Source organism: Toxorhynchites rutilus, chromosome 3 (assembly GCF_029784135.1).
Source record: "Toxorhynchites rutilus septentrionalis strain SRP chromosome 3, ASM2978413v1, whole genome shotgun sequence".
Lineage (NCBI taxonomy): Eukaryota > Metazoa > Arthropoda > Insecta > Diptera > Culicidae > Toxorhynchites > Toxorhynchites rutilus.
The window spans coordinates 291102827-291125641 of NC_073746.1; the positions used below are offsets into that span (position 1 = coordinate 291102827).

The 22815-nt window shown below is 39.2% G+C and overlaps 3 protein-coding genes across 5 annotated transcripts; 1 reads left to right on the plus strand and 2 right to left on the minus strand.

Moving 5' to 3' along the window:
- Positions 1 to 362: 362 nt before the first annotated feature.
- LOC129775885 (muscle M-line assembly protein unc-89-like) lies at positions 363 to 17303 on the minus strand. 3 transcript variants are annotated; one of them, XM_055781065.1, is made up of 3 exons: positions 17201 to 17303; positions 2301 to 3228; positions 363 to 1819 (listed from the first exon to the last, which is right to left on the minus strand). In XM_055781065.1, the coding sequence occupies exons 1-3, from the start codon at positions 17243 to 17245 to the stop codon at positions 1764 to 1766; spliced, it is 1029 nt and encodes a 342-aa protein (XP_055637040.1). In that variant the 5' UTR covers positions 17246 to 17303; the 3' UTR covers positions 363 to 1763. The 3 variants fall into 3 exon arrangements, with proteins under 3 accessions (XP_055637040.1, XP_055637039.1, XP_055637038.1); XM_055781064.1 differs by lacking the exon at positions 17201 to 17303 and adding an exon at positions 12462 to 12733 and having other exon boundaries at positions 363 to 1816; XM_055781063.1 differs by lacking the exon at positions 17201 to 17303 and adding an exon at positions 12462 to 12733.
- Positions 17304 to 17342: 39 nt separating this feature from the next.
- On the minus strand, positions 17343 to 18997 carry LOC129775883 (cleavage stimulation factor subunit 1). The gene is made up of 2 exons (XM_055781062.1): positions 18773 to 18997; positions 17343 to 18695 (listed from the first exon to the last, which is right to left on the minus strand). Exons 1-2 carry the CDS (start codon positions 18847 to 18849, stop codon positions 17489 to 17491), a joined length of 1284 nt encoding a protein of 427 aa, XP_055637037.1. The 5' UTR covers positions 18850 to 18997; the 3' UTR covers positions 17343 to 17488.
- Positions 18998 to 21256: 2259 nt separating this feature from the next.
- LOC129780301 (uncharacterized) lies at positions 21257 to 22234 on the plus strand. Its single transcript, XM_055788382.1, has 2 exons — positions 21257 to 21657; positions 21693 to 22234. The coding sequence occupies exons 1-2, from the start codon at positions 21274 to 21276 to the stop codon at positions 21696 to 21698; spliced, it is 390 nt and encodes a 129-aa protein (XP_055644357.1). The 5' UTR covers positions 21257 to 21273; the 3' UTR covers positions 21699 to 22234.
- Positions 22235 to 22815: the final 581 nt, after the last annotated feature.

Sequence of the window (22815 nt, forward strand, 5' to 3'; positions counted from 1 at the left end):
CATCAATCCAACAAGATGTTCTTGTGTATCGGCTGTATTCGGTACTACGGTCATGTATTGCGAAAGAGTCAACATCGTGTGAAATGCTGATTTACACGATAAAATACCCAATTGCTAATATTTTAGCAAAATATTAACATCTAACGCTCGCAGTTTACGATTTGTAGAATATCAATCAACTGAATAAGACATTTGTTTTCTAGATGTTGAAGAGGCTAAGAACGCAGACTGTAGTAACAGATTATATTCTGCTACGTACTAATGAGACGTGTTATACACGTGCAAAAGGAACGGCTACTTCCGAGCACTATATTCACAGCCTGAAGATAGGATAGTCATCTGAAGTAACAGCCTCGCGCTAGTATTGTTTGTCCATATTTCTATATTTATCATCTCTCTTTCTCTGTCTCATCCTCGACACAATAATAAAATAACCTATACATTAGTTAAAAAGATTTATTTTTTTGTTTTTTATTCTTTTTATCCATTCTTTGTTGCATTTTACACGCGCCATAACACATCCGCGCACATGTCAATGTGTATGCGTTTTATCGGGCTTTCTGCTACAGACTGAAGTAGACGAAAATCATAAAAGGTGGTTTCCGTGAGATTTTCCATATATTTATATTTTCATGGTTTTTATACCATTAGTAAAGTAAATCCTTTTTAACGTATAAATTATATCTCTAGGATGGCAAAAGTGTTTAAGCTGAAATTTGATTCATCCGCTTCAACCCGATATAAACAAATACAAAAAATAACTAAGTTCTTTTGAAGACCCTAATCATGTTGTATGTTTGTATAAAGTAGTCGAAGAACTTCACAAAGAGACTAATTCATTTAATTTACTCATGTCTGCCGAATTCTAGCAATTATTTCCCTCTATTCTAGTATTCTTATATACGATAAGTTCAGGTATACATTTATAAGGGAAAAACCAGCGCGACCAGACGGTATTTCTGGTACAGAGCGTTACTATTGTGTGGATTGGAAATGGGGGGAATTACAGAAATCAGCAAATTATAAGTCCTACATTCAAAAGTGTTGCTCGAATGAAAGTTTGATGTTTGCGGTTGCTTACCTGTTACATGATTTTATGCTTTATGATCATCTCAAATCTTTCTATATGTTGTGTTTAGTTAATATTTAGTGTTAAATTATGTTTATCCTTCCGAACAAACAAAAAGGAAAACAAAACATCCATATTGCCTAATTCTATCAATCTGTTGCGTGTTACTTGATTTGAATTGTATTTAGTGTATATTTTACAGCTTTCTCCAAAAACAATGGCTTGCCTTTTGTATCCATTTACAGAAAAAAGGTGGTCCAAGTATATAAAAAGTTATGTAAACGAAGACTTCTCAACAATGTGTGAGAAATTTGCAAAGAAAAACTGTTCATTGTAGAGCAGCGGAAAATAATTAAGTCAATAGTCAAAATCAGTAGCAAAACCCTTAATTCAAAAGAATTTTGCGTAATGAAGCAAAAAACGAAAATCTGTAATTACGTGAGAAAATGCACATTCGTCATCTGTTGATATTTTGCCGTTTAGTTTTTCTCGTTGAGCGCTTCCCATCACCATGCGTTTGTTACTGTTGTCCGTCCGGTGTTGTTGTGGTGGTCATCGGATAATTACTGCTAGTTCGGGGCGTTTGTTTCATTTTTCTAACCCAACAGAATGACGTGAAGGAAACGATGATGTGATCAACGATTGTATCTCGGTTTAAGGTGCACTAGAGGAGCGGATCCGTTGCTTCCACTGTCTATTGTGCTGCCGTTGGTTCGACAGAAGCCTCTGAAGATACAATCTTCGGTTCTACTGGAAATAAAGATTACGGTTTGGTTCATCAGTGTCCCATATGTATCTGCCATAGAAAACTGAAAGTATTTATTTTTGTTCACAGAACTCAGTTCTCGCGGGCTAATTTATGCCTTGTTTGATAGTGGTTATCGAGAATCCATTTTTTTGGCATCGATCCTAATTGCAACAAGCGGGAAATTTGGATTCAAATCCACATGGATTGAGATACTTTTACAAAGAAAATCTTATTCGTGTAACGATAGCTACATTTATTGAAGCTCTCCACTAGACTTCAACAGAATGTACAGTATGGGAATTCTCAACTCAGTACCAGTAAAAATTTACGCGCCAATAAATGTGTTGGCCATAAGTTGCAAGTTTAGGACATCTTCGTTAATGAAAGGACCAATCATACTACTAATTTACAGTTTTGGAAAAGAAGTTATCGATCACTACCGAACCATATGACGTTACAAAAAAATATTTGAAAGATACTCACCAGAAGTCTCGAGTTTTGTTCCTTCCACGTTATTCTCAAGAGGTGCGATATCATTCGTCGATTTTTCATCCGACTCTGTGCTGCTTACATCGTTGACGGACGCCTTCTCCTCAACAGTTGCTGGAGAGTCATCCTCGGGCTTGTTTTCTTCTATAGCGTTCGTCGAACTGCAGTTTCCGTCTGTTTCAGATGCAGCAGCATCGGCTGGGTTCGATTCAACATCCTGCTTTTGTTCCTTCACAGGTGTCGTTTTTATATCCGCAGGTTCTACTGGTTTAGTCGGCTTTTCCTCGTTATCATCAACGGCAGAGGCGGATTCTGGCGTCGTCGTTTCTTCTTGTTTTGATCCTAATTTTTCTTCTGTGTGTTCATCATCAGCAGCCTCGCATTCTTCATGTGCTGGTTTTTCATTATCGTTTTCTTCCATTTTTTCGGAAGGAGCTTCCTCCGACTTTTCTTCGTTATTTGCCTCTTTCTTATTTGTGCTATTTACAACAGCGATAGTTGTGTCTGCGCCCTGTTTATCCGCCTCATCGTGCACTTCATTTGCCTCAACCTTTGATTCCTCGTTTTTCTCAGCATCTGCCTCGTCCTTGGACTCCAATGCCTCCTCATCCTCATCCATCTTCTCCTCAACTTTGTCGTCTTTACCCGGCCGTCCACGCTTCTTTGGAGTCTTGGCATCGACTTCAGGTGACTTATCCTCATCGTCATCACCCTTTTTCCCTCGGCCTCGTCGGGAAGGAGTAGCTGCAGCACGGGATTTCTTGGCCGGTGGGGTCGCCGGCGTTGAATTGACTCCACGTGTGCTGGCTCGCGTGCGCCGACGTCCGCCTTCCTCGGATGGATCCATGCCCATATTTTTCAGTAACTCCTCACTTTCTTTCTGGAATGCATCGACCTTACGTTTGGATGGCGTACGCTTGGTCTACAAAAATATACCGAGAAAAAAGGGAAAAGTAAATTGTATTAATCAGTGATGCCAATTCCCGCGTTCTTATATATGTATGTGGCGAGACCGTTCAGCGATGCATTTGCCACGAATCAAAACAATGTATCCACGAGAAGTAAGAGTAATAACCGAAAATAAGCACGCTTTTATGTTTGACCGTTGTTTTTGTTGTTATAAAACACATCGGAAAGAGATGCTACCTCACTAACATCAACTAGCAGCTCGCCAAGCAAAACATACCGATGATTGTAGGTTTTCAACCATTTATGCTGCCATGTGTTGGAGCACTTGGCTGGTATCACACAAACATGCTGGGGTTACCAAATACTTTTCTGAGACCATTTGTTGTGTACTGATATGGAACTCATCAACACATTCGAGGCATCCCTGCTTGGAAACATTCGACCAGAGAGGGCACATGGGACAAGTATTGGAGTATGGGTGCGTCTACTTCGAAGACTCATACGTATAATGACTTGTATTCAACACACACCGTTACATGAGCGTTACAAGCGGGATGAGAAAAGACAAAACATTACCAACAATTACGAGCAGTCAAGAGTTGGGAAATTTCCCTCGCTTTTTGCGCGAGAAGAGTCCGAAGCCGGCATGAAAGCAAATCAAAAAATATAATGCAAGTTTTGTATTTGTTTTCATGTAATTTTATATAAGCACTTTTGTTCAAATTATGAAACTTAAATGATATTTCAACACAAAATAATTGTAACGTTTCAGAGTGTTTGAACTTTGGAGTTCAAATCAAATCTTCTTTTGAATTACAATCTCAAGCTTTCGAAAACAGATATATAGTCATACACTTAAAAAATATCTTGATAGAAAACTACCAAATACCTTTGGTAATGCAAAGATTAGTACAATGTACACCAGGGCACGTTTATGACAAGCTAACCTGGACTCAAAGTGTATAGCGACACAATTCACTTATACACTCTCAACTATGACATCTTAGCTTTGATGAAAAGCAGCGATCGCAAAGCAATTCATAACAGGTGTTTTTGATGTAGGACTACGTCTTTCATTTCTGTACCGGGGTGTATGTTCAAAGTTTCGAAAACGAAAGAGTGACGCTGGACTCCAAGGTTTTGAACGTTAATACCTCTTTTCCGGCTGAACGGAGTGGTATGATAATCATTTCATTCGAATGACAAAATGTCCACGAGTTAAATGATTGTTAATTGTTGAACCGGAAACTTGTTTCAATAGCTTTAAAATTGCTTAGAAAACAGGTTATTGAAACCGTATAAAAAATCGCATACGCTCTGGAAATCCATTCCAACTTAAAGATGTAGAACCCTAGGTTGATCACTTGAAATGTAGTATTATATTATAATGTAAACCAAATTAAGAAATAAAAAGTGGAAATCCATTCGGTTGATGTGGCGATGTGAGATGAGGACGGTCACACTCAGACGCCTATACATTATGGTCTTCTTTTCCAATTCCATTTCTCTTCTGCAGTTGAACCGAATGGATGGGTATAAAACATGACGCTTCCTTTGCTTTCGATCAATTCTACCTAGTGATCCCCGATTTTTGAAATTAACTGTTCATCAGCTAACCGAATACTTTTCAACAGTTTGTTCTTCGATACGATTATTCGCCTCAAATAATCGATTAATCGATTAATCGTCACATTTAGAGAAATAATTACTTAGACTAATATTTCTCATTTGCTAGAAAGACATCTGGAATCAAAAAAGTGTTCATTACGCCTGAAAATCAATTATTATCCATTACGCTCTCCTAAACTCGTCAACGAAGCTCGATTCGCGTTGACGGCATTAAGCTTCATTTACGAGTTTAGGGGAGCGACTAATTTTCAGGATAAAACTGCAGCAACCGTAAGTTTTTTTTCTCTGGGTTTGGATTAATCGACTTAAATTATTCGTTAGTTTAGATTATTGGTTGCGCAGTATTCGTTCGATTAATAATCGATTTCTGTATGAAGTATTCGATTAATCGAGCGATTATCGGGTATCACTAGTTCTACCTCTACTCTCGTACCGTGAAGATTCGTTTCATTGGGACCATGCAGAGAGCTCGTAAATCTACCGGTGGTAAGACACCACGAAATCAGCTCGGAAAAGCGCACCAGCCGCAGGAGGTGTGAAGAAGCCACATCGCCACCGACCGGTAACCGTCGCTTCGCGTGAAATTCGTCGCTATCAGAAGTCGACCGATTTGCTGATCCGCAAGTTATCTTTGCAGCGTTTGGTTCGTGGAATTGCCCAGGACTTAAAAACCGACTTGCGCTTCCAAAGCTCCGCGGTTATGGTACTGCGGGAGGCCTATTCGAAGATACCAATTTGTGGCTTCTTCTCCTTCTTCAATGGCACTAACATTCCTAGAGGAACTTCGCCGTCTCAACGTAGTATTACGTGCGTCATTTTTATTAGTACTTAGTTGAGATTTCTATGCCAAATAACACGCCTTGAATGCATTCAGAGTGACAAGCTCTAGAATACGCGTGATCACAGTGCAAGTCGGAGGAAATTTCTTCGACGAAAAATTCCCCCGACCAGAACGGGAATCGAACCCGAACACCCGGCATGTTAGTTATGACGCTAACCACTCGGCCAAGGGAGCACCAATTTGTGGCTAAGCCACGCAAAACGCGTCACATCATGCCCAAGGACATCCAGCTGGTCCGTCGTATCCGAGGAGAGCGTGCTTAAACAGCCGCGCTTCCACTTTCGTCATTATTATCTTAGTACTTTAACATACAATCAACGTCCCTGAAATGACACCAAATTTGATGGATTGGAGTTCAGAAAAGTTTTTGCAGGCCGAACTGAAAGAAGCATTTAGCGAAAATCGTGGTGTCGATGATAATTCGATACCCATTGACTATGGATTTGATAATGACGAATACGAAATATATGGATATTTCACCATATAGAAGAAATCACTTTGATGAAAGCTGCGTTCTAAAATTATTTGTATACGAATGCCGCAATCAATAGTCGATTCTAATTTGCGCTTGGTATTTCCTCGGAGGACTCGATTCCTCCTTTGAGCATTAATAATCACTTTCTGGCAAAACGAAGTGGTATGATAATCACATTATTCGAAAGATAAAATTCAGAAGTTTTCTGCCAATCTCCTTTCAACCTCCAACATCTCTTTCTCCCGTTTGTCGTTTTGACGTAGAACTACGTCTTTCAGGAAAGGTGCCAAATTAGAAAACAGGTCACGTTTTTATGGAATAAAGTTAACGTTAATAACTATCTTTACTGTGAACGAATTCTCACGATTTGCATACCAATTGAATCGGAAATTCTCTAAGATTTGTTTGATATGCTATACATTACAATTCGCTAATCTCTAACGGTTTAAATTCATGAAAACTGGAAAAGCTTCCTTTTTTCCCATACATTTGCTCTGACGATTTGTGTGCTAACCCTACCAGTATTTGGAATGTTATAACTCGAACATTTCTTAACAGATGTTTGCATCAATTGATAGGAAATATTTCTACGCGTCTATCACAATTAATAAAATGTTATTTTTCATGAGATGAACAATTGAATAACTGTAAAATGTCAAGCGTTATCTAAACGCCCTAACTGCCAAATTTTTATTGTCCCGATTTACGTTTTCCCCAGCACAGACTTCAAAATCGATGTACCTGTGGAAATCCGTTTTGCAAATATACATGCAAGTCGGGGATATTTTTGCTCCCACCGAGCTGTTTCCCTAACACGGACTTCAGAATCAATGTGCCTGGGGGAATCCGCATTCAGCGAAAACCGAGGTATCGATGATAATTCGATACCGATGGGGTGCCATTGACTATGGATTTGATAGTGAAGAACACGATATGATATGGTGTAGTGGATATTATCAAAGTGGATATTATATTACATAACAATATTTGTTTACGAATGCTGTAATCGATCTTCGTTATTGGGAAGTTAGAATTGTTGGGAAGGGGGTCTTATTTTTACTGTGTAAATCCGAGGAGGAATCCATTCCTTCTCAAGTGTTAATCATCCTGCCCCGGATCAACGATGATTCCATTTGTCGTTAGTCCTACGTCCACTTTGCAGTTATATCAAAGATAAAACCCACTTCTAGTTTTTGTTGCAAATATTACGTGTTTTGCTACTTTTTTTGAAAATACGTCAACAATACATGATATAGAAGAGTTAGTTAACAATTAACGTTAAAAGCTTCTCGAAATTAGTACCCTGGATGTGCTGTTTCTGTGATGATTTTGAAACTAGTCTTTATACGGCGGCTCAACAGCGCCGGAATATATATAAAATAATTCCATTTTCAGACAACTCTATGGCTCGATGTATGGCACCCGGATGCGTGAGCGTTCATTCGTCGATGCACGGGCTGGAGACGAATTATGAAAACATCCCACAAATTATTTCATCGATTCCCGAGGGATGTGACCATTCGGAACCAATGATTCGTTCCTTCGGAGAGGACCTAAGCTGTAATACTAAAAACATGTACATTTGCTCGCTTCACTTTAGTCCAGATTGTTTCATGCTTAGTATATTTTAGTCGATAACATAAGTAAACTTAAGTTAATGTCAAGACCAAGGCGCCTCTATATATACCAGGTGAAACTAACATATGAAAATGCACTTTCAGCCATATTGGGATTGCTGTCGGTATTGTTTAAAAACTGCTACGACGCTTATTCGAACGATGCCTACTATGTTCGGCTTTCGCGAATTTATGTGAGAAAGAAGGGATGATTTTGTAGAATTTCATTTTCATCCAGTTCATCCACTACTCTTGCATGTGAAAATGCAAAAATGGCGTATCATAGCAATAACAAAACAAACAACCCTCGCTCCACAAACCGTATTCTCCTTCTTATTGAAGTGATAATGTTGTTTCACCTGTTATACATTTATAAAATCACTCTTATTCTTGGGCACGGCATGTCTGCTTTCGTTCGAACGCTCTGATTCGAACACATTCGGAGAAGATATCATTGGTTCCGTTCAAATCTGGCTGAACGAATACACATGAAAGTACTTGAATCCGATGTATGCATGAAAATTGAGGAAGGTTTAGTTTGTATTGACGTAGGACTACGTCTTTCATTTCTATACCGGGGTGTAAAATCAAAGTTTCGAAAACGAAAGCGTTACGCCGGAGACCGAGATTTTGAGTGTTAATAGCTCCTAAACAACTGAACGAAATGGTATGATAAACACTTCATTCGAAAGATAAAATGTCTACGCGTTCTATACTTGTTACTTTCTGATCCAAAAACTTGTTTTAATAGTCTTAAATTTGCTTTCAAAATAGGCTATTGAAATCACCAATCGGTATATAAGCGAGCGCCGCTCGGAAATCCACTAAGTTCTAATTGAACAGCGATTGGAGCATGTTGTCGCTGTTGTTGTGAAGCTCTTCATTTATCATGAAAGCGCGGATGAACGGTGTCACCAAGAGCCTGTTTGTGCACCTTAGGCCAGAAGGGAATCCATCAGGAGGAGAGTGATGCTACAAACGGTTCCCAGGGAAGATCTCGAAGCAGCCGCTACACACACACACATACACGCACGGAATTCTTTCCGTTTGGATCGAGAAAGATCCGGAAAATAATCTGCCAGTTCCTCTAGGAATTTAAGAATACATTCATGTGAAAGAGTTTATTTGAATGTTTTCTATCCATGTAACACTGTGACCAAATATGTTTCAATCAAGTGCTATTAACAGATGGTTATCGAGTTAGCATTAACCACTGGTGGGCTTCCAGTATCGAGGAAAATGTGGAAATATCTAATCGTTACTGAAAATAATCTGCCAGTTCCTCTGGGAATTTAAAATTACATTCATATGAAAGAGTTTATTTTAATGTTTTCTATCCATGTAACACTGTGACCAAATACATTAGGTTTTGTGATTTTTCAATCAATCGCAATCAACAGGATAACTTCTGAAGATTATTCTTCCCCATCAGTAGGATATTTCCGTATCCAATATTGGATGCATAAAACCCTGTGCCTCCAACGTAACGCTCTCGTTTTCGAAGTTCTCCAAATATTCATTCATTCAGAATGAATTCAGATTCAACTTCATACAAATGATCTCTAAATCAACGATAGTCCTACGTCACCCTTGCGGTTATACCATAGATATAACCCACTTCCTGTTTTTTTCCATGCACTTTGCGGTTATTGAAAAGCAGAATGATATATTGCAGGAATTCAAAAATGGTCAACATGAGCGTGTTGCGTGGGAAAAATTTCGATCCGTACGTGTTTATAAAACATTTATGGCCACTGACAAGCGAAATGCATTGCAAATGTCCTGCCCTATCATTGAAAACCCGGTCTAGCCTGGACTTCAGTCTGGTGTTAAATCTGGACGAAAGTTTGGTCCACTGTAGCTTGCAGTAATTGTCGGACGCTAGTTCCAAGTTTTCAGTGCTGTTCCAGGAGTGTAAATATACGGTTTCGCAGCTGTTTAAAGTTATTCTGTTTACTGCCTCGAAGCGAGTGTAATCAGCTTGATCCTGAACGACGGTTAAAACTAGAGGCGTGAAAACCAGCTCATGATGAACAGCTCAGATCAGCTCAGCTCATCCAAAAAATCCAGTGTCGACGTGTGGTGGCGACTTTCAATTTGGATTCCAAACTCGATAGTGTGATCTCTATCAGATTCGAAGACACGAAGCCAGTTTCAAAATGTTAAAATTTGAATAAAATTTTACACAATGTTGTTAAATTACTTGAAACACGTATTACCGACACTTATTTAACCATTTGTTTATGCATTTCCGACATTTTTACTGGGACTTTTCAATATAATATAAAGTTGTTTTTAAAAACAATTTTCTTATTAGATTTTTTTCATTTTTTTCAGAATCAAAACGTTTAACTAAACGATTAAATTGTATGGCTTGAAACTTGGCGATGATGATTGAGGATAGGTTAAAAACACTAAATCCATCATTGTTCAACTGCTCAACACCAAGGTGCAGCAATTCATTCAATCCTCGACGGCCAAACGATTCTCTTCGGCAGGGAAATTGTAAATATCAGCGGATGAAGAAATCACGTCTATTTATTTTTTTTTCTGCTCCTATAGAAATTTCCCGCTTTAATTTAAATAAACATTAGAGGAAATCAATTTGAGTATGTCTTTACATACCACATCGCCTGAATAAACAACAAAAACGTAAACATCGAATGAATTTTCGTCTACGCTTCATCTGATTCGCAACTCAAATGTAGCGTTTGACTGACCGATGAAGAAACACGGTCGTACGAAAACGAGAATAAAGCAATTCTTTCGATCGAATGATGTTCGAAAGTTCGAATGGATAGATTTGCTTCGTACGAAAACAAGGATACGAATGAGGGATACTTTCGAACGTTTTGTATTCGTTCGAAAACAAGAATAAGGGTGTATATTTTCCAGTGGAATTAAGACCGATTCCAGTGAATAAAACTGTTATTGGTTCAGCGCTCTTACTTTGTAGGCAGTGCTTTACACAAACATCATAATTGCACTAACGCGCTAATTATGACATGCATCTTTACGACTTTTACAGATACGCAACAGTTACTATGTTGCAAATAATCAACAACTGATTCAATATCATTTATTTTAAAAGCCGTTTTCAGTTTTTAGCTGATTTCATTCGGTCCATAGAAGCCCCAAACAGTGCGAGTAGACCTACTGCAAATAATAAATGAAAGCAGGTGTGAAAGCTGCCTTATATTAAAAAAAAAAAACACCTTCGAGAAATACGCAATTGACTTTTCATGAAAAACAAGCTTCACGGAATTATGACACTATACCGGCCCTACTATATTACACGAAACCGGAAATATTGCAATGATGGTCTCCAGAAAGATACAAAGCAGCTGAACATACACTTGAGTAAAGCCCAATACCATTTCGAATGCCGCCGTTAGTGAAAGTTCAACACTACGTGAGGTAAACAGCGAAAATAAAACCTTCAATTGCGGCATAATGCAATCTAATAATGATATGATCACCCTGCCCTGCTCGATAGTTGAAAATCGCTGAATTGTCAATGGTTAAATCGTTTTCTTGGTGTGCGTGCGCGTTCGGCACACCGTTCCGAATGAGGAAGACCACGAATTAGCAAACAGCGGAAAGTATAAGGTCATTCGCCGATATTACTTTATAATAAAATTTCAGATGCTCAGCGATATCGTCTGATAATGTACGTTGGAGTTACTTCGAGATAAGTTTAGCGTCAGCTCTAGTCATCAACGGGTTATAAAATACAGTCACTCGGGCAAATTTCAACATTTCGCATAAAATGCGCAATCAATTTACATGAATATACACGATAAAGTTTGATTCGACATACCACAAATTTGTTCGCGAAGAGGCACTTCGACTGACTAAGATAGTTTTTTGGTAAAATTACATTATATGCAGTTTAGAGAAACAGATATTTTGTCTTTTGTAAAGATACCATGTGCTTGCATGTGGAGAATTTTAATGCTATTCCGCTTCGCTCCAAAATCCTAGTAACCAACTCTGTTTTCGTATTTCCCGCACTTAACACACCCACACACACACAGTAACGTCTCCGTCCGTTACGCCAGTTCAAATAGTCCAACGGTGCGCCACACAAACACACATTGTAGCGTATCATGATCATCATTACATCGTGATAAGCGCTTTTTCTGTAAACAATGATCATTTATCGACTAGGAAGCACCTTGATTTTCTTGAGCGTCAACGTCAAGCCTACCCAGCAGAGAAGCGAAAATCCTTTCCACATCGCTCTTGAATCGATTAGCTTCGCGTCATTTGATAATTTTTCCTCATTTCATCACGCACGCACACTTGCACGATGTCGTACGGTATCACAAACACTACCCTTCACACACACGCACACTAGTCGCTGAAACCCCATTTCCAAGACGAGGGAAAAGATGGAAGCATATTAGCGCTACCGCTGAACATTCTGGGAAACGGCCCTCAAGAAAAGAAAATGCTCCGCACGGACCACTCGCGATGCCAATTCGATTACAGAAATAAGCAGGTTTTTGCTTCAATCGTAAAATAGCACACTTATCCTGGAGCGCCAATCACCACTGATAGATCTATTCTCTTCCGGGAAGCAAAGCGCAAAAAAGTCGACATTTTCTATCTCCCGCTCGAAATCCCAAGCGCGATGACGATACCGAAAAGACGGCCCAATTAGAAAGTCGCTGCGTACTTACCGGCGTTTTGGCCTCCACTTCCGCCGTAGCGGTTGGCGATTCCGTGGTATTAGAATCCGACATTCTCTCTAGTAAGTTCCGAACAGATTATTTATCTGGTATTCCTTGTCGCTTGCAGTATTTCGGGTCCGCGCTTCGCACAGGGTCAAAATAACATGAAACGTATATTCTTTCTCGCGAACGCGCTCTTCGTTGTACAGCCACCACACCACAGTAGGCAGTCGAAAGCAAACTCAGCTCCGATGTCGCTCTCACGGTTGCACACGGAAAATCGAAAGGGAAAAACGATGATGAGATATGTGCTTACTATCCTTGTTCTTCGTACGCTAGACATTCAAACTGACGGTTGCGAGAGCGAGTGAGGGATGTAGCAACAAACAAAACGCGCAAGAAATCAACGAATCCGAGGAAGGACGGATTAAAAGACGTTTTGGCGAACAAAATGGACGATAAAGCGACGCTACACGCTTGTGCTGCCCTCGCGTTAACGACAAAGTCTAGTAACGGGTATGTGACGGCTGAAAGATTTAGTTGAATTTTGAACCATTCGCGTTGACGGTAGAGATGGGCAAAACAGTTCACTTTGATGAACGGTTCACTCACTAACCGTTCATCTAAGTGAATCAGTTCTTTTGAACCGTTCTTTCGCTCATTCGTTCAGCGGTATTAAGAACAACATAGAATGTTATCTGTAACCCAACATTAATAGACAGCTATTAATTGATATCGTTGGACTGGATAGTGTACGTATGGGATTTCTATTTTTGAAATTTAGTGGGGAAAGATAAGCTGCTCCATTAAAAGTCGCAAACTGTATGTGAAAATATGTTTATCGGTCGACAAAAGTTTATGTAATAATTTGATGCGGACAAAATATGTGCAATTTTTCATATTATGTTTTTGGACAACACACAGGTTCCATGTAAGATCATATTTCATAATGTTCATTCAGAGAAAAAAATCATCACCGATTTTCACTAACAATCAATCATACAAAAAATCACGATAACACGTACACGCCAAACAATGAATTGAAAGCAACGAAAAACCTTTTTTTTTTCTCAAAATGCCCTCACTATAAAATTTTATGTTCACCTAATCCTATATCACCCCAGCTTCCTCCAGATTTTTTTCTGATAATCAGAAAGTATATGATTGTTACGCGGAATTGAAAGAATACATGAAATTGAAAATATATAGCTTGCTTTTAAAACTACGAAAATCTAATTTAATTTTTAACCCAAAATTGAGTATACATTAACAAAATAAACCCTGCGTTACATACATTTTGCTCATAAATGACAAATCGTTTTATTTTCCTTACAAGCGTTCTCGTTTTATTTATCCATTCCGTCCAGTGCAAATCAGTTCAGCTGCACTAGTTCGTTCGCTAACACTTCGTTCTCAAACAGTTCGTTCCCAAACAGTTCACTCTCAATCAGTTCTTTCCCATACAGTTCACTCGCAAACAGTTCGTTCACAAACAGTTCACTCTCCAACAGTTCACTCTCAAACAGTTCACTCGCAAACCGTTCTTACGGAATCAGCTCGTTCACAAACCGTTCGCTCGCAATCAGTTCGTGGGGAGAACTACCGTTCTTTGAAAAAGAACGACCGCTCGTTCACTCTTTTCGGCGAACTAGTTCTTTCGTACCGTTCGTGAACGGTTTGCCCATCTCTAGTTGACGGCACTGACTTCGTGTTACGCAATTTGGGAAACGAAAATGATAATGGATTTTCAGAGTTTGAAATAAAAATTATGAATGCAAGCTTATCATGCCGTACCGAATATGTATTTTATGTAATAATCTGATTGTTTCAGAAATTGTGAAAAAATATAAAAATCCCGTTTTTGATAAAGATCTTATATTATAATGGTATTTGCAAAAATATTATACTTATGACAGACATACAGTTGTACTAGCGTTGTACTTCGAAAATTTTATGTCTGTCACCATGTACAGCGCTAGAACCATGCAAGTAACTCGGTACAATCGCTGTATCTGTACCGACCTGTTTCACTGTTGTACATGGCTACAGTTGTACTGCGCGCAGCGCCATAGATGGGTAGTGGTGAGTAGTATGAAAAAACAGAGTTGCCGAGTCAAATTAGTTGGTAAACATTCTTCTCATTGACTTTCTCTTGAGTTAATAACTCAGATTGGAAACTTGTTTATTGTGTTTGATAGTTTAGACACTAAATAAAAACCTTTTTCATTGAAATATTTGTTGAAAATTGGTCAAATTTTTGATTGTCATTGACATGCGGTACAATGTACAACTAAAGTATGTGTTTAGCATGACACACAGCCCTGTACAAGTACCACGTGGTCCCTGTAGGCTGTATACGTACCACGCTAGTACAGCTGTATGTCTGTCCATGGTATTAAAAACATTATAGCAAAATGATAAGTAAAAGTCAGGCCTTTTTAAAATAATGAAACAACATGATAAGGTACAACGGGGCAAGGTGCAACGTTTTTTACGAATCACTAATTCACTAAATTGAAATCTGTTTGCTGCATATACGAGGTATGACAGATGACTTTCGATAAAAAATAAAGATTCACATTGAATGTTCCGAAAAATATAAATTTTTAAAATGTTTAGTTTTCATAATCATTGTTTCAACTCGTCTTGTGAAGCGGAGCAAGTAGAAACGCGAAATATCATGAGTTTAATGCGCGGTTTTACTTCTCGAACTATCGAACTATCTAACTATTACGTACGTAATAAGAATCATCCATATTTCGTTCCTCAGTATGTTCTACGTAATTTATGAATAAACAGACATGAGACCTAAACAGCAATACTAAAAACATGTATATTTGCTCTCTTCACTTTAATCCAGATCGTTTTGTTGCTCGTAACGCTCTGCCGTCTTAAATCGAACTGCCTGCTGTCCTCGTACAGCAAACTATCCATCCTATTCGTTGGCGGAGCATGTTTGGTCCTGGTAGCAAGAACAAACCGAATTAAAACACATTCCTTAGCACTCTGAGTTTGAATATTATCAAGTTAGTACAGGAGCTTGGACCACCTCCTTCAATTCCGGCTTTTACTCCTTTTTTTACTGTTTATGCTTTAATCGTAAATGGTTCAGCATATTCGATGAATTTCAACAAAACACCATGACGGTCAAACACATTTTTCACTGAATTTTTTGAGAAAATTGTTCTCTTTTATTCGATTATTTGATGTATTCATATTTTTATTTTCCATTATTCGATACAAAATTACTCGATTGAAAATACAGATATTCGATTATTCTAATTAATCGAACGATTAACCGACGTCTCTAAAAGCAAGCTCCATAGTAAATGTATAGGACTATTGATCCCCGATTTTTGAAATTAATCGTTCATCCACTAATCGAATTCTTTTCAGCAGTTTGTTATTCGATACGATTAATCGCACCAAATAATCGATTAATCGTCACACTGAGAGAAATAATTAGTTAGACTAATATTTCTCATTTGTTAGGAAGCCATCTGGAATCAAAAAAGAGTTCATTCCGCCTGAAAATCAATTATTATCTTTCACGCTCCCCTAAACTCGTAAACGAAGCTCATTTCGAATCGACGGCTTTGAGCTTCTTTTAGGAGTTTAGGAGAGCGTCAAAGATAATGATTGATTTTCAGGATAAAACTGCAGCGGCTATACGGTTTTTTTTTAATTTGGGTTTGGGTCGATTAATCGACGTAAATTATTCGTTCGCTTCGATTATTGGTGCAGTATTCGTTCGATTAATAATCGATTTCTGTAGGAAGTATTCGATTAATCGATTAATCGAACGATTATCGGAGATCACTATATAGGACTTCCTCAAATTTGTCAGTGGATAAGTGGCTTTTGTTTTAGTCATGGGTTTCACATTATCTGATCACTGATGTACACGACCTGGTAGATGGATACGTTAGTGATCTATGTATTGATAAAACATAGTTTTCATACTGAAACATTTTTTTTTCGTGTTTGGAGCTCATTTTTAGTCCTTTATGGCGTTATCCGCGATTTTCGTTATTCGCGGTGAGCTAGCCAGACTATTCTGCGTGTAATCGGGGTTCTACTGTACTTCTTATTCAGAGTTGATCGAAAAATATATTAAAAAGTTTTTATTACGTGCAATGTTCACGAAGAAATGATTCAAATATTTAATTGATTTGTGAAATACTGGAAAAATATACCCGTCTCTTCGGGAATAAAAGCCGAATGACTGGTGTCAAATTTAAGATGATTTCGGCCACTTACTGTGCTGCTCGATGCGCTTCATTGTCACTAGACTTGAATTCAACATAAGAACAAAAAAGGCTTTTAAAATATTCAAACTTGTATCGATATGTGAGAAGGATTAAGTGACCAGCCTATGGATGAAACGAACGAATACTCTGTAGAATGTTCAATATTTTACAGTTCACAACGCTGTTGAATCTCCATCGAATAACGCCTAATATATAGGCCCCTGTCTTGCAGTTGACCAAGCCTAATCAACAGTATCAAATTCATTTCTATTTTTTTCAGACAAAAAGCTTCACGAAACATAGAAACTACAGTACCTACGTCATGTAAAAATTAGCGGAATTACATCTCACAGTCGATTGAAACTCGTTCACGTACAATTTTAAACGGAAAAATTGCAACTTTCCATTCCCTTTCTAAAACACGAATCCCAAATATACATGCGCCTGATGAGATCCTCGTAATGCAAGCATGATACCTAAATACTCGTAAATACAAACCTGTGCAAAATTTCCCAAGACGACACGATAACTTCGCAAAAGCATGATGCCACTCGCGCACAAAAACCTCAACTATCGGAAGAACTGAAAACCCGTGATATCCGAAATATTCTTAACAATTAAAATACTAAGTCTCTAAACGTTTGTTACGCTTGCTTGATTCGCAACATAGCGCAGATAGTATTACACCTTATTTTATTCGTTTTTATTTCAGCATCATGCACATCAAAGATGCAACACGACACCGGTTAGAATTGAAATATAAAAGACGCTCTTGCATGCAATAATTTAGTGTGAGTTCGACCGTCTGACCCAGAACCGCGCTCGGTAGTCATCCGAGCAGGTCAGAAACGCCGGATGGTTCGGTGAATGGACTATGAATCGAACAGCACCATTGTGACCCAGCGACATCAGATGGCAGCGAGAGGCATTCCGAGAGTTCCAAGAGCAAAGGGAGGTGGTTACCTCGTCCGGGAAGAGCACATAATCCTCGGTGTGATTGAATACGGCTTGTGTTTGATGTTCCTGTTTGCCAGTAGTTCCGGCTCCGGTGTAAGCGATCAAGCAACGACTGGTACTTAGTTCCCATAGCTTAACCAGGGAATCTTGGCCCGACGAAAGCAGATATTTACCATTTCGGGTAAAAACTACGGAGCAGATCTCCGACCCATCATGGGCTTGAGAAAAGGTATTAATGCAGCGACCGCTGACGCCATCCCATAGTTTTATAGACCCATCCATGCTACCAGTTGCATAAACTTTCGCATTTACAGAGTATCTCACGCACGTTATAGATTCTGTATGTTGCTGGGAAGGAATTGCGCTAACAAAACATTGTCCTGTCAAAACGTCGTACACGCGAAGTACGTGATGGTCCGTACCAACTGCCATATAGTCTCCCGTTGGATGAAAAGCCAAACACCGTACCGGAACACAGTCGCTTAAAACTTTATAGGCTTTCTTAACTGATGCTTTTGAAATATCAAAAAGTTTGACGGTATGGTCTCGTGAGCCCGAAGCTAAAATTTGATCCTTGGGGTGGAATTCCAAGTAAGCCACCTCATCAGTATGATCGTACAATGTCCTGATAACTGGATGACCATGTTGTTCTCTACCGGGATCCATCTCGTCTGGTGCCGATTTTGCCAGCATTCTGTCCACATCCAGAATTTTGATACTCGCGTCCACACTACCAGTGGCAACTAGTTGACCGTCGTAACTGAAGCATCCTGCTCGGCAGGCGGCTTTATGCGACGTAACGTACGCTGTCTCGTACGACGCGGGTTCGGGTGCCATTGCAGAGCTTTCAATCTCAAACTCTAGATCCAATCCGGAAGATATTTCGTCGAAAACATTCGTTTGTTTGCTGGTATCAATTTGACATGCCTGGCGAAAAATGTTCAATAGTCGATCACTTGGCGGGCAGGCTGGATCAGCGCGTACCAAACCGGTGAGTTCCACAGCCATTTGGTGATGACCGTCATAGAATAATTGACTACAATCATAATAAAAAGGAAAAGAGTTGTGGTACTCTGCATATAATGCGATCTAGTCTCTATAGAAAATACTTACCTTATCATCAATCGGTACAGCAACTCTCGACATTTTACCACATTTTTAGGATCAACAAAATCTGTATCCTTCATCATTTCAAGCACAAAATAACTCAATTCAAGGGTTCAAATTGAGGTTGTAAATCGAATATAAACAAAATCGTCTACGAAAATCGGTCGGAAAGACGCTAATGAAATGCTCTCCGGCAAAAAGGTCTCAAACAAAAAGTAAGCAACGAGATCATGTCAAAATCCAGGTGAATAGAGAATACGAGGTGAGTCATAAACAAATCTAAAACCACGACGTCTTGAATACGGGCGGACCAACAAGTCGAAGGGGAAAAGTATACAGTAATTTACATTTTATTTACATTTAATGTAAATCACTGAAGTATTTACCTGCATTGACCGAACAAATCGTTATACAGTAATTTACATTTAATGCGACATTTGGTAATTGGACAGACCAGTAATGCAACACGTTTAGTTGGACATTTTTACCTCTAATTGGACATTTTTGTAAACATCGAGTTCGGGGCCCTAATTATGGCCCCACATTGAAAGTCGCCACCAGACGTCGACACTATCCACTGTCATCGAAAATGTCCAATTACAGGTCAAAATCGCATCCAATGCGACACTGAGTGGTGCCTCGGCATGTCGCAATAAATGTAAATTACTGTACATACCACACATCACCTTTTCATCAACTTCAAATCAGCCTATGATACAATCGATCGGGACATTTTCCGGATAAACTGACACGAATGATCAAGGCGACGATGGACCGAGTAATGTGTGTGGTTCGAGTATCGGGGATCCTCTCGAGTCCCTTCGAATTTCGGAGAGGGCTACGGAAAGGTGATGGGCTTTCCTGCTTGCTATTTAATATCGCTTTAGAAGGTGTGATCAGAAGAGCGGGGATAGACACGAGTGGCACGATTTTTTGAAAGTCAGTCCAGCTTAACGGTTTCGCAGATGACATTGACATTGAGACACGAAACTTTGAGACGATGAAGGAGACCTACATCAGACTGAAGTCTGAGCCCAGTAGGATTGGACTTGTCATCAATACGTCGAAGACAAAATACATGCGAGGAAGAGGCTCCAAGGAGACAAATGCTAGCCTCCCACTGTTACGGACAGCTGAGGCTTATCGCGAATCGAGTTAGAGATCCATAAGATAAGCACTATTTGAGATTATATTTAGAAAAGACCTCCAAGCGAGGTATAGAAACGTTTAGAAAGGACCAATGTAAGGCAATTAAAAGATGTAAGAGCTCAAGTGTTTTGTTAGGCTAGAAAACGCTTGTAGTTCGAAATTATTGCCGGTCATAAATTCAGAATGGACGAATATTTAAATAGCGTCCGGTAAACAATTTAATGCATGCATCATTTAGGATGCATTTTTATTACCCTTTTCCATCCCTAGCTGCGCTCAGCCAGATACACCAGCAGGGTGTAATAAAATAAAAGGATGTTATTTAGAGCGAAGGATGGAAAGGGGAAATCCAAGAATAAGATAGGCGCACCGACGAGGTGCTATAAACTTAAGGTATTTTCTTAGGGTAGTGCAGCCGTCTCAGACTGCACGTTACCATACGCTAGAAGAAGGGACAAGGAAGGTAGATGATCTAAACGAAACCGATATGTTATCGGTTTTCAAGAGAGAGAGAGGAGATGTTCCTCGTCAATCTTAGTTTAAGGAACCATGTATATATTGTGAAACTTTTGAATAAATTTTTAGTATTGTAACAGAACTCACGCGAAAGCGTTAAAATTTTTCTTTCAGTAGAGAAATTTTTCATGGTGGCTCCAGAGAGGAGCAAGTTTTTCCTTTTATTTAAGTACAAAATGTGTTAATTTGCGAACTCTTCTCGGCAGTGGATGCCAGAGGTGATGTTCGTGAAATCTTCTCAGCAGTGAATGCGAGAAGTGTGAATTTGTGAATTCTCAAAGGCAGTGGATGCCTAAAAAGTGCATTTCTTTCGTGAATTTTATCAAAAGGCAGTGGATGCCTAAAAAGTGTATTCGTTTCGCGAATTTTCCTAAGGCAGTGGATGCCTAAAGAGTTTATTATTTTCGCGAATTTTCCTAAGGCAGTGGATGCCTAAAGAGTGTATTATTTTCGCGAACTTTCCTAAGGCAGTGGATGCCTAAAGAGTGTATTATTTTCGCGAACTTTCCTAAGGCAGTGGATGCCTAAAGAGTGTATTATTTTCGCGAACTTTCCTAAGGCAGTGGATGCCTAAAGAGTGTATTATTTTCGCGAACTTTCCTAAGGCAGTGGATGCCTAAAGAGTGTATTATTTTCGCGAACTTTCCTAAGGCAGTGGATGCCTAAAGAGTGTATTATTTTCGCGAACTTTCCTAAGGCAGTGGATGCCTAAAGAGTGTATTATTTTCGCGAACTTTCCTAAGGCAGTGGATGCCTAAAGAGTGTATTATTTTCGCGAATTTTCCTAAGGCAGTGGATGCCTAAAGAGTGTATTCTTTTCGCGAACTTTCCTAAGGCAGTGGATGCCTAAAGAGTGTATTCGTTTCGCGAACTTTACTAAAGCAGTGGATGCTATATACACACATAAATATATGTTAATTCAAGTACCAGAAGGCAGTTATTATAAATATGACCAACTGCCGCAGCAGCACGTGGTCGTGGAGTTAGAAGCAAGAGGTAGCAGCAGTATCCTCGGCACAATCGGAGAGACCATCGCTAGAGATACCAGGAACTGTCAACCAGCGGAACCAGAAGCAAGCGGTGGCATTAGATGCAGCAGCACCAGCATTGGCACTATCAGAAGTGACAAGAACAATCCGAGCCAGAAGGTTTGGACCACTCAAGAACCAGTCGGCACCAGCAGCAGCAGTAGTATCCCAGCACCAGATGAGTTAATCGAAAAACAGGTATAGAAGCACCAGATGAGTTAATCGAAAAACAGGTATAGAATTAATCTATATTAAGAATTATAGGGGTTGCGATAGCAACCATGGGAGTTTTTAAAATAGGGGCCAAGAGAGCAAAGAAATGATAAAGGAATAAATTCGTACGGTCAAGTGAGCCAACATTAAAATATAAACAATAAAATTAGTAGGAATATGGAAAACACATACAAGATGATTACCACTAAATACTTCACACGTAATGTGAAGGGTCACTGTCACCTATGTCACGAGTCTGATGAGGAACAGATGATTTATTGTTGCGAGTGTGAGCGATGGTTCCACTTGAGTTGCACTAATCTAAAGCAAGCCCCTCTAACGGGTGATCGGTGGATCTGTGTCAAATGCACAGATCTAGAATATAATTATTCGAAGAAAGTGCGAATAAGTGACTTAATAGGAATACTCGCTACTAGCATATATCCTAGTGGGTGGGGAAATTATTATAAGGAGGATATGCCAACCAAGCCGCCTCCATTTAGGGTAATTAGTGAATTGCATAGGCGAGTAAATGGCAATTCTGAATCTGAGTTTAGAAACTCAGAGGAATGCCATCAATTAAAAATGCCTCCTCCTTGGAATCCTGATCTAGTTGATTGCAGGAGGAAAGGTAATGATTCAGATGACAAAGTATTTGAATCATCTAAAGTAACCAGATTAATTGCACCTCCTCCGTGGAACCCTAAGTTGGCTAGGTATATGAGGAGGAAAAATGACAATTCATCTGAGTCAGAAGATTCAGATGATGAAGACAAACTTGAAGTGATACAAGTTGAAATGAATGAAAAACTAGGAGATGTTAGTCCTCAGAGCGGTGAAGATGGCTGCTCATTCCCAGTGAGGAAAGAGCCATTTAAAACCATATCAGTCGCAAAACGCGAATCTGATTATGAGAATAGTTTGCCCGCAATAGGCAAAACGGGTATCATCACAGATGTATGGGCTGTGATAGAAGAAAATACGAAAACCTCCACAGAAAGAGGAATTATGGCGGAAAAGAAAAAACCATGCGTGATGCATGAAGTCAGGGCGGATGAGATATCTGCAAATAAAGAAATAGCGGATTCCAATAATGGAAACGCTAAAAATTTTAAGATAGAAAAACTATCTATCAACCTTCAA